This window comes from Rhinolophus sinicus, chromosome 4 (assembly GCF_057876585.1).
Source record: "Rhinolophus sinicus isolate RSI-liver-muscle chromosome 4, RSI-T2T, whole genome shotgun sequence".
Classification (NCBI taxonomy): Eukaryota; Metazoa; Chordata; class Mammalia; order Chiroptera; family Rhinolophidae; genus Rhinolophus; species Rhinolophus sinicus.
Window position 1 is genome coordinate 29,673,474 of NC_142504.1, and position 10,668 is coordinate 29,684,141.

The 10,668-nt window shown below is 39.5% G+C and overlaps 1 protein-coding gene across 6 annotated transcripts; it reads right to left on the reverse strand.

Annotated features, from left to right (window-relative positions):
• Nucleotides 1-582: 582 nt before the first annotated feature.
• TAC1 (tachykinin precursor 1) lies at nt 583-9,087 on the reverse strand. Of its 6 annotated transcripts, none has more exons than XM_019729768.3 (7): nt 8,556-9,023; nt 8,119-8,250; nt 6,942-7,038; nt 6,421-6,465; nt 5,908-5,931; nt 4,313-4,366; nt 583-1,195 (listed from the first exon to the last, which is right to left on the reverse strand). In XM_019729768.3, the coding sequence occupies exons 1-7, from the start codon at nt 8,802-8,804 to the stop codon at nt 1,146-1,148; spliced, it is 651 nt and encodes a 216-aa protein (XP_019585327.2). In that variant the 5' UTR covers nt 8,805-9,023; the 3' UTR covers nt 583-1,145. The 6 variants fall into 6 exon arrangements, with proteins under 6 accessions (XP_019585327.2, XP_019585323.2, XP_088653864.1 ...); XM_019729764.3 differs by having other exon boundaries at nt 8,676-9,009; XM_088797738.1 differs by lacking the exon at nt 6,421-6,465 and having other exon boundaries at nt 8,556-9,087.
• Between the last annotated feature and the right edge of the window lie 1,581 nt (nt 9,088-10,668).

Here is a 10,668-nt window from a genome sequence, read left to right on the forward strand (position 1 = left end):
GACAGTGTTATGGGTGTTATCAGTACACAGGCACTCCTTAGAAATGCTGGAAAGGGGCTCTTGTCTTTGTTATGGGGGTGATGTCATATTATCAGTCCCCCCCCCCCATTTTTCTGTATCATCTTCTGATGACCTTTGTGAGAGTTTGGCTTGCTGTCTTAATTCTAGTGAGACTCACAGACTGTGCATTTATACCTGAGCTCCAAGCAGGGCTGAAATGTTAGTGTGCTGGTGTTTTGCCCAACAAGGAAATAACGACTGAAATGCATCTTTAAGGTAGATTATTATCCTATTTATAAAAGGGAATCATAGGCATGTATAAACAGAACTTAGTCTTGAACTCTTTGGATTCTAAAATGTGATTGTTTTCTCCATGAATGATCTTATGCCAAATGACTGAGACCCAAAAAAAAAAAAAAAGTGTGCATGTGAGATTACATTTTAGTCATTTTACTTAAGGAAGAGAAATTTAATAACTTTATGTTTCATTACTTAGCAGCCAAAACAGCTTTCAATGTATTTCATCTACTAAAAGAAATGTTGCTGATTTGACATAAATGTTAATGAAAGAATAAGACCCAATTCTCAAGATATTTTTTCTTTTATTTAAAATGTCAACTATCACAACACATTATACAATGAAATGAAGACCTTAAAATCACATTAAAACTTTTTAAAACATCTCTATATAGTCACAGAACATAAAACATGCTGCAGGGATACAAATACAGTTTGATACCAAATCTCAGTACATTTTCACCATGAAAACAAATGGAGATGCAAACGCCTGTCTGTGAGCTGCCTTTCCTTCAGCAGGAGCTGACGTGACCTACTTCCAAGAAACAAAAATGATTTCTTTCTTCAGAGACTATATTATTGACAGGTTTTTACAATTTCATTGAACACTGTGCTTTGTTGAGAAATTATCACTGAGTTCTACTTCTGAGGGAGTCATCATATTAGAATTATAACACACTTTTACAACACTTATTGGCACAATATGAAAAATAAACACTTTTTGAGTTTTCAACTCAAAACAACAATTATTATTAAATAAATAATTATTTCTCAGAGTGCATTTCTCATTTTTACCTTTCATTGGCCATTGACACAAATGCAGGTCAGTAAATAACACACTAGGGAGTTTATTTACGTCTTCTTTCATAATTCTGCATTGCATTTCTTTCATAAGCCACTGAGAACAAAGAGAAGAGAAAGGATTTTTAAAGAGGATTCACTGAGGGAATTAAACAAATAAAGTTCAAGGCATACGGTAATTCAATTTAAACTCATCATGACCTTTATCCCTCCATTGAAATATTTCTAAGAATTTTATTTTCCCGTCTTCCAATTGTCTCAGTCTGTATCCTGATTGGGAGTGACCTAACCACAGAATTCTTGGTAACTTCGGTCATCCGTCATCTACTTGGTGTTTCCACAATACATTGCAATGTTGATTCTCAGCAGCTTTCTCAAGCAGTGGCAGACTATGGCTACTTTATTTGTCTAAGGCTACGTTAGCATTAAAATGGCAGATTTGAGTAGTTGTTACAGAGACTGTATGGCTCACAAACCTGGAATATTTACTATGTGGCTCTTTACAGAGAAAGTTTGCTGATTCATGTTATAGGAGTACCTAATTATGTAAGGGTCTCTTCCTGTCTCGTGGATGCCTCCCAATGATGGATTGTGCCTGAGACTAAGAACAACCTGATTGTAGGTTGGGCAGTTGTGCCATCGAGATACAACAGTTTGACTTACCTCCTAGCACCCTAATGTCCTATGAAAAGTTAATTACTGCTTCCAAAGGTACTTAACATATAGCTAGCAAATAATTTAAGTACTTTGACTATCTGGACCAAAGAAAAACAAGAGCCAAAATTATATTATATTATATTAATTACATATAATTGCAAAGGGGTCTCTAACCACAATAGGGTAAGGATCAGACTGATGTGATCAAAATACTAAGTATGCTTTTCATCATTTTAATTAATACTTTATACACTTAGATATACATTATGGTGAAATTACTGTGCTTTTAAAAATCCAGTATGCCCGTGTAAAATATTAAATTAAAATAGAAATAGCGGAAAAGACAGTGAAAGACATGTAGAAACCGCAGGTGCTCTTCTAAACACTTTTCTCAGTGAGAAAGATTTGTTGAGAAAGAAGATGGGTCAAGTTTTCATCGCCATCACTTCCCTTTCAATACGGAGCAGATGATCTTTCACATCCAACTATCCCTTAAGTGAGGTTAACAATAAGCTGAATGTCTTATGTCAATCAAGTGTGCACTTCTGAGGTAGAGCAGTCTGAGCCCCAAACAGGGCAGTTCTGATGGAAGGAAACAGTTCCTCTCTAGCCCTGGTTTGTTTATATTAGGAGATGACTAGCATAAGAGCAGTTTCTGACCGGTGCTGGGGAACGTGATTCTATTCTTCAGAGAAGTGAGGTGAAACCTGACGTAAACTAACCAAAGACCAATTAGTGATTTATCTGGTACTTAATGTCCTCTTAACTGGAGCAGAGTTTCTTACTGCGTCCTTGAACCCTCTGAAACCCTCTGTCAACTTTCGTGTGTATGAGCTGAGGAGGGTTTCTCTGGGAAGAAGGTTTCTAGATTTTTCAGATTGTCTAAGAGGTCTATGAGCACCAAAAGGTAAGGATCAGACGGCTGTAAAAGAAGACAGTGACAACTTTGCCTCAACTGAATATATAAAAAAGACCTCTGACTGAGAATGGATTCCATTTTTGCCCATTTTTTTCCTTTTACATTTTCTTAACCAAAATGGAGGAGCAAAGATTTAATCATAAATTGATTCTGATTCATTATAGTGATTCTATTTATTATTTATTATTTATTACTTTAAGGACATTTAAGAGCATTTAATCTGTTCTAAATTGCACAGTATTACACAGTATTTGTAAAGTTAAGCATGATTTGAAACTCGTATCAATTCTGGAAATGGAGAATTGATGACTAATAGGATTATCAAGAAAACCCCAGCTATTATTTAAGGGCTAGTGCATACTTTTGATACAAATAAAGCCAGTATCATTTAAATTTCTATTCCATTTCCAAAAACTACGAGATAATATATATTAATAAAACAATTTTAAGCTTTTTATTAGGCAGACTGGTAATGTATTTATGATTTAATCTTAAGCAACCCCAAAATTACTGATGAAGAAATACAAATGTAGTGTCTAAATTTGGAAGGTAGAGAACCAATATAAATACTAGGATACATCATTTTGCATTACTTTTCCATATAATTAAGAATTATGAGAGCACATCTAGTTACAGATTTTCTAGAAATTTGCGTTATTCTAAATGGATAAGACAGCTGCTAATTACTCTCTAATTAATTATATGATTAGTATTTTCATTCTATTTTCACTGAATGTAAAATAAAGAGAATTTGAATAGCTTTCCTAAGGAACCTAAACTAACGACTATAAATCCTGAATATGCTTAAAAAATCAGTCTTGATGAAAATGATATAGGGGTTATATAACTTTGAAAATAGTGTGATGAATGAGTTTTCAGATATAGGTGTGTGGCATTTACATAGGAAATAGAAACAAAAGAGAAGAAAGGAAACATTCAGCCTTTATATCAAGGGAAAGAGTTGTTCAGAATCAAAATGGGTTCTGAGAATTGTGGCTCCTTCTAAGGGTTTTGTAGCCAGGACTGATTATATATAATCCTCTAGGATGATTTCATTATGTTCCTTTTTGAAGGCACTGGAATAGACTATATTACTCTCATATTGTCAAACATCCATCGGGTTTTAGAATTTGAGCTTTTATAACTTCATGAAGAGCAAGCAATTTGTATAAATGAATTTATTTTGTTTATATTATTTCTTTATTTTTGTGTTGGAAGACTGCCAGATGTAAGATCTTGTAAAACTTTCAAATGACCTTGGTATCAAGTGAAATTCGGTCTTATTTCCCACATCCCCCTACCTCCTCAGTTCAGTAAGGTTACATGTGGCTTAGTTAGCAGCTATAAGGGAAAGAGTATTAAGCTAGCCCAAAGGTTCAGGTTAGTTAATGATTAAATGGGGCAGACACTGGTAAGGCTGGCAGTTTGAAAAAGAGAAATTGATGCTTGATAATATTAGCTTAATCAGGTATAAATCTATTCTTGGATTTACTTACAGCAATTAGATTTCTTTTCACCATAAATATTCATTTTACATTTATTATTCCTTTTTTAATACTTTGATAACTATGCCTTATAAAGAAAATATACATGTATATTTAAGATACTGTTTATTTTGAGTCATGATTTTATACATACCAGAATTTAAAGCTCTTTTGCCCATTAGTCCAACAAAGGAATCTGTTTTATGCCCTGGAAAAATACATTTAGGGGTATTTTAATATGTATATCTTTGAGGAAATAAACTGTTATAAGTAGTACAAAAAAAAAAAAAAGCAAGCTTCCAAATATGTGCCCATATAATAAATTGATGTCTATTTCATGTTTTGGTGAGCCCAAAGAAACGAAGATTCATTCCTAATAAATCTTGCAAATGACACTAAAACAATACAAGGAAAGCACTTCTCTCAATTCTATACCTAAATATTAGCAAGTACCCTTTATTCATATTATATTTTATCTGTTTATATATAAAGTTTTAAAAATTATTGCTATTTAAGCTAGCTTTGATTTTTTAGGGAGTCAATTTCACATTTGTGTGACAGAGAAATATCCAAGCCTATTTTCTCATGTTACTGAGAATGTTGTATTTCTCAGGAACGAAACCTTAGTTAAATTAGATCCCTACATCTGATAATTATAAACTTCTGAAAGGTCATGATTTCTATTTTATTGGACTTTAAATACTACTCCTTTTGGAAAAGTATGTTAGTTTTGACATTAATAGAGTGCATTTATTTTTCATTACATAGGATTTTGCTATATATAATTCCCTTGAAAGTCAAATCCTTAGAAAGCAAATATGATTGATTTATTTTCAAGGTTGAAGCCTTTGGAAAAGGTTATATTTTAACTCCAGTGGGAGAATGTGTCTTGGTTTACACTGTATTAGTTGACAATAGGGCTGCTATCTTACTGTGGCCTACTCTGCCACCCAGTGAACCAAAAATCTAAGTCAGGGTAAGTAAGTCGACAATACAGTTAGGATGGAGCTCTGAGACTTTCTGTCAACTTGGTTCCATTAACTGGGAAACTGGGATCTAACGACCATCAAATGTCACAATTTTGCCATCTTCACTACCCTAAGAAATGCTTCACTGTGCTTTGATAGATTGAGGTTTCCCATTCAGTTATGGAATCGAAAAACTGCATTTCTATCTATCTTTACTTTTAATAAGGATTCTCTACTGAGACATTCACTGGAGACTCTTAATTGGCTGCTGAATTACCCTAATAAGTCACGTCATCATGGCATCCAGCATACTCAAATGAGTTAGAAGATTCATATATGTTATTGTTTTTTTGCAGTGGAACTGGTGGTTGTCACGGGTGGGGAAAATGTGTGGTAGATTTATACTCCTAGGATTGAAATTCTTCTCTAAACTAGCAATTTATAGGGGTTAAAGGATTTTTTTATAGCAGCTTAAAACAATAACAAATATTTATTATCTCATAGTTTCTGTGAGTCAGAAATTCAGCAGCAGTTTACCTGAGAGTTAAAAGATTTTTAACATAATGTATTATTTTGTTAAGTACAATATGTCTAAATAACAAAGCTTTAAACAATCATGTTCTGGATGTAAATATAATATGAGTTCCTCCATTCTTATATTGTCTTAATTAAAAATATTAAGTCCCAAGTTAAAGCAGGAAATAAGATCAGGTATTATATAAAGTGGAATTCAATCTTTTACATTTGTGTTTGATAAATGTCCAAATAATTTTGAACTTACTTTTATGAGAGATCTGGCCATGTCCTAGAAGAAAGAAAGATAAAATGAGCAAAGCAATAGATTTGTTTTAAAGAGGGGACATTATGTCTTTTAAAGAGAAATATGAAATAAGTTGATTTTTAAAATATGGAACATCGCCCATTCTTGTACTATCCCGAGAAATATAACAGAGCCATACATGTTCACCAAATTATTGAAAATAAAGCAAAATATTTTAACAAACAACACAATATTTTTAAGTGCTTTCTATAGGTCACAGATTCAAATCCAAGACTATGAGTCTCCTGAGGCCTGCTAACAACTGTTAGGCCATACCTCCCCTGTTTTCCTATAAGCACATCTTCAAGGATGGCTATGAATTAGACACTCAGGAGAGAGAGGGAGAGATACCCAAATCCATCTCTTAGTTAAACAAACATAGTCAAGAATCTGTATTTCAGCCTATAAAAGACTTTTTCACTTTCCCACATGTGTATTCACAATAGTAAAATAAAGATTTATAGAAATGTTTACCATAAAGAGCCTTTAACAGGGCCACTTGTTTTTCAATTGAGGAATCTGACAAGAGACAATTGACATTAACTTCACAGGTCCCGCTGACAGTACGTGAATTCAAAGAAAGTGACTATTTCTATCACTAGACAAGGGGCAGCTAAGTCTCTTCTAACCCCAATCGTCTATAATCAGCTTCCACATGCACTTAGACTGATCAGAATACTACTCCCCGGAGGCTCCTGCTTGGTCAGTTTGGACCTTTAGTCCAGGGAGCTAAGGTTGGTTCCTGTTCTTGGTGGTTTGGTTACAACACTGTGAGGCATATGAAACAGATGTCTCCCTCCCTCCGTGGGCATGTGCGTGTGACAGTGAGGTGAGGGCAAGAGTCGCCCCAGGGGTGGATGGGGAGGGGGGTTTCACCCCTTTTAAGCTAGAAATCTCTAGTCAAAGAGCAAGAGAGACTGAGTGCCCTGAGAATGTGTGGGCAGACCCGGCGGATTGCCAGGAGAGATAAAGAGAGGGATGGCTGCCCATCTCACCAGCATCCCGTTTGCCCATTAATCCGAAGAACTGTTGAGGCTTGGGTCTCCGGGCGATTCTCTGAAGAAGATGCTCAAAGGGCTCAGGCAGCTCCTCCTGGGGGACAGACGTGCGAACAAACGGGCGTGTAGGCAACCAGCACGAGGCTCCCGGAAACCTGAGTCATTCCGGTGGTGCGCTCCAGCCCTGGGCGAACCTCGGCGGCCCGCAGTGGGGTCCCGTGGGGCCAGGACAGGGAAGCTGGCTCCACAGGGAGGCGAGAGGAGACCTCCTGGCTTACCCACGCTGGGCCGAGTGGGGTCCATGACAGTGCGCCCCCTGCCTCCACCCCTCCCAGCGGAACTCCTATCCAGCTCGCTGCCTCCCCTAAGCCCTTGCGAGTTTGCAGGAGGCTCGGTGTCGTTGAGCCCTGCACACTTTCCACTCTTTCTTCCCAGCCCGGGTCCCCTCACTCATCTGCAGCGCAGCCACCTGACTTTGTCTTGCTCTGGCGCCGGCTTTGGAGACGCCTCACCACCCTAAATGCACACAGGTGTGGTGTGTCTGTCGGGGATGCGTGGGAAAGGGTGACAAAGCTTTAAAAGCGACCAGCACAGAGCGACATTCCAGCGAGGCGCGCTCCCTTGTACCAAGAGCTTGCGAGCCACGTAAAGAAAAACTTGCAGCTACGTCTTCAGGTCCGTAAAGTAAATGCCACGGCAGCATGTTAGCTTCCCACCCACCTCTGTTCATTTAAGTCCCCAGCAGCTCGCCCCTCGTCCCCGCTTCTGCCTATGTCCGGGGTGCGTTCCTTTACCCAGGCTCAGCGTTTCCAAACGCCAGGTCCTTGCAGCTGGACTGGAGTTCCCCGAAATCCCTGTTACCTGAGGATGAAACCTTTTGAGGTTTCCAGCTTTGTGAGGACCCTGGGCTCATCAGGAAGGTCATCATTGCTTCAGTGAGTTCCGGAGACCCGACCCGCAGCCCTCGGGAAGAAACTTGGAAGGTGGGCACAAAATCTCGTGCGGGTCCCAGGGGGTGCCTTCCTTTACATCCCCCCCCCCGTGTGCCCCCACCGCATGTGGTCGCGGTGGTAGTGCCCACCAGGGTAATTAGGGTGTTATCGCGGGGTGGGGGGAAGTGACAGCTCCCAAGCCCAGGAAAAAGGACACGGGCCAGCTTGGGACCACGGCTCACCTTGATCTGGTCGCTGTCAGACCAGTCCGACCAATAATTAAGATCATCATTGGCTCCGATTTCTTCTGCAAACAGTTGAGTGGACACAAGAAAAACGACTGCCAAAGCCACAAGGGTTTTCATGTTGGATTTCTGGTCAGAGTGGGGAGAAGAGATCGAGGAGAGAAAAATACATGCATTGGGGGTGGCTATCCAAGAGTTGGAGCAGCAAAATTGTCGGTCCCACAACAGAACTAAGGGCAATTGAACCAAGATGAAAAGTCTAAGGGCTAAAGTCCCGCCTGTATCCTTTAGGAAAGATAACCATGCTCCAAAGCTTCTCGAATCCCCTTCTCCCTAGATCCCAACTCCCCCTGCCCCCGACCCACCAATCCACACCTTCAAGCCAGGAGGCTCCGCAGATGGAAGACAAAGAGGGACCTTGGCATTTGGAATACCTGTCTCCCTGCTGTACCCCCACTGTTTCTCGCCCCAGCTGGCCCATCCAGCTTTGTCAGCCGCCACTTCGGAGTGATGCGCGGCGCGGCGCGCCCCCCTGGCAGGGCTCCGGCACTTACTGCTGCGGACGAGCCGGCTGGGTTGCTCTGGCTGGTCTGAGCGCACGCGGGGCGCTCCACACTGGGTCGCTGTGGCGATGGAGGAGCAGGTCGCAGCGCGCTTTCTGCCGGCTTGGTGAAGTGCTGCATTTATCTGAGACTCCACGAGCTTCTAGACCCACGTGACTCGCTCCCCACGAGATTTTCTGCTCAATATTTAATTAGCCGCCTCCTTTCGCTTGCGTCTGATTGAGAGTTTCCGAGACGGTAACCGGTCGGTGCCCATAATATCTGGACCCAATTGGGTTCGAAATGACGCAATTTTAGGAAAATCGAGATCTCGCCATCCAATCCCCAGGGGCCAGTCTTCTTCCGTCTGCAGATCTGACGCCCCCTCCCCTCTCCTTCTTCCAAACAGTGTTCCTTGACACTTAAGATTACTCATCAAAATTGAGCAAAGTGACTCATTCCTCGGACTTCCGCAACTTTTCCGTCCCTTGAGACGTCAGGATAAGTTGCACTTCGAAGGATGGGCAAATAACTTCAGGTATTGAGATCTCGTCGTCGGAAATCGTGCTAAGAAAGTAGGAGCACTTCAAATGGGGGAGGAGGGGTGGAAGGCATTTTTTCCACCTTCTGTTTCCATCTGCAGACTGTCTTAAGTGTTTCTGAGATACAGCCTCCTTCCCTGGGCAGAACATCCTTCTCCCATATCAGCTGGAATACCTGAATATCTTCAGCATTATAAAAGGATTTTTAGTCACCAAAGTATTTCAGAGGATGGATGCAGGTTTATTTTACATCTTGGAGAAAGGGGAATTTAAACGTGATACTGCAGGTAGAACTTTTATTTCAGTGCCATTCTAGGATATCTTTTGTTCCAAAATAGCCAAGTCCTATTCCTTGCCACATCCAGAAGCAGGGGGCTAGAGGACGTTTAGCTTCTTCTCTCCTACCCTTTCTTGCTGAAGATTAAGAAACCGGCAAGATGGTACAAAATGCTTACGGGGTGTCGCTAAACGACTGTAAAGATCATTCATAGTTTTCTCCTATATCTGAAAACAAGTGTAGTGAAGATGCTAATTGCGTGGTCATTAACAATACGAAGCTATTAGCCTAACAATATCTGTACAGAAATCACAGCTTTCCATGAGCCCACGGTTTGCCTTGCAGACACATTTCTTTCATCTCTAAATGAATTAAATGATGTTTCTTGGTGGAGATGTTTTCTCCTCTTTACTCAGTAAGTACTATATTTTTCAGCTAACGCTGATGTGTTTAGTATAATGCATAAAATAAATAATTTTTGCAACTCATATAAACCAGTAATTTTTTCCTCTAATATATGTTCTTTCTTACATAACCCTGCATTTTGAAATTCCCAGGTGTCTCTCATTTCTTTAGGCCTAGCCTCACAACCAGAGGCATTCTATTTTTTGTTTTTATAAGTTTTTATATGGAAAATTATTATATTAAATATACAAAAGTAGAGAGAATCACCCACTTGAAACAATTTGCAAATTTTATCTAGAAATCCTTCCTCTTTCACTTCCACTCAGATTATTTTGAAGCAAATCTCAGACATTTCAACTGTACATATTTCAGCTTGCCTGTATATTTATATAATGGTAGAGATTTTAAAAATAAAAACAGAACCATGCCATTATTCCACCTAAAACAACATAAAGTATTCCTTACAATATTATATATCCAGTCAATGTTTAAATATTCCTATTGTTTCAGAAACCCCTACCCCATACAGTTTACTAGTTGAAATCATACCCTGCACTTGGTTCATATAGCTCTAAAATCTCCCAGAAGCCGTAGTTTATGGATAAAACTAATCAATAGAGTGTGCTACATTCTGGAGTTTACTGCTTGCCTCCTAATGGTTTCTTCTAACTTGTTCCTCTGTCCTGTTTCCTGTTAATTAGTAGTTGTATCTAGAAGCTTGATCCCCCGTAGGTTTGGTTTTTCTGACAAAGCTGCTTTACTCGTGTTGTTAGGAAACACA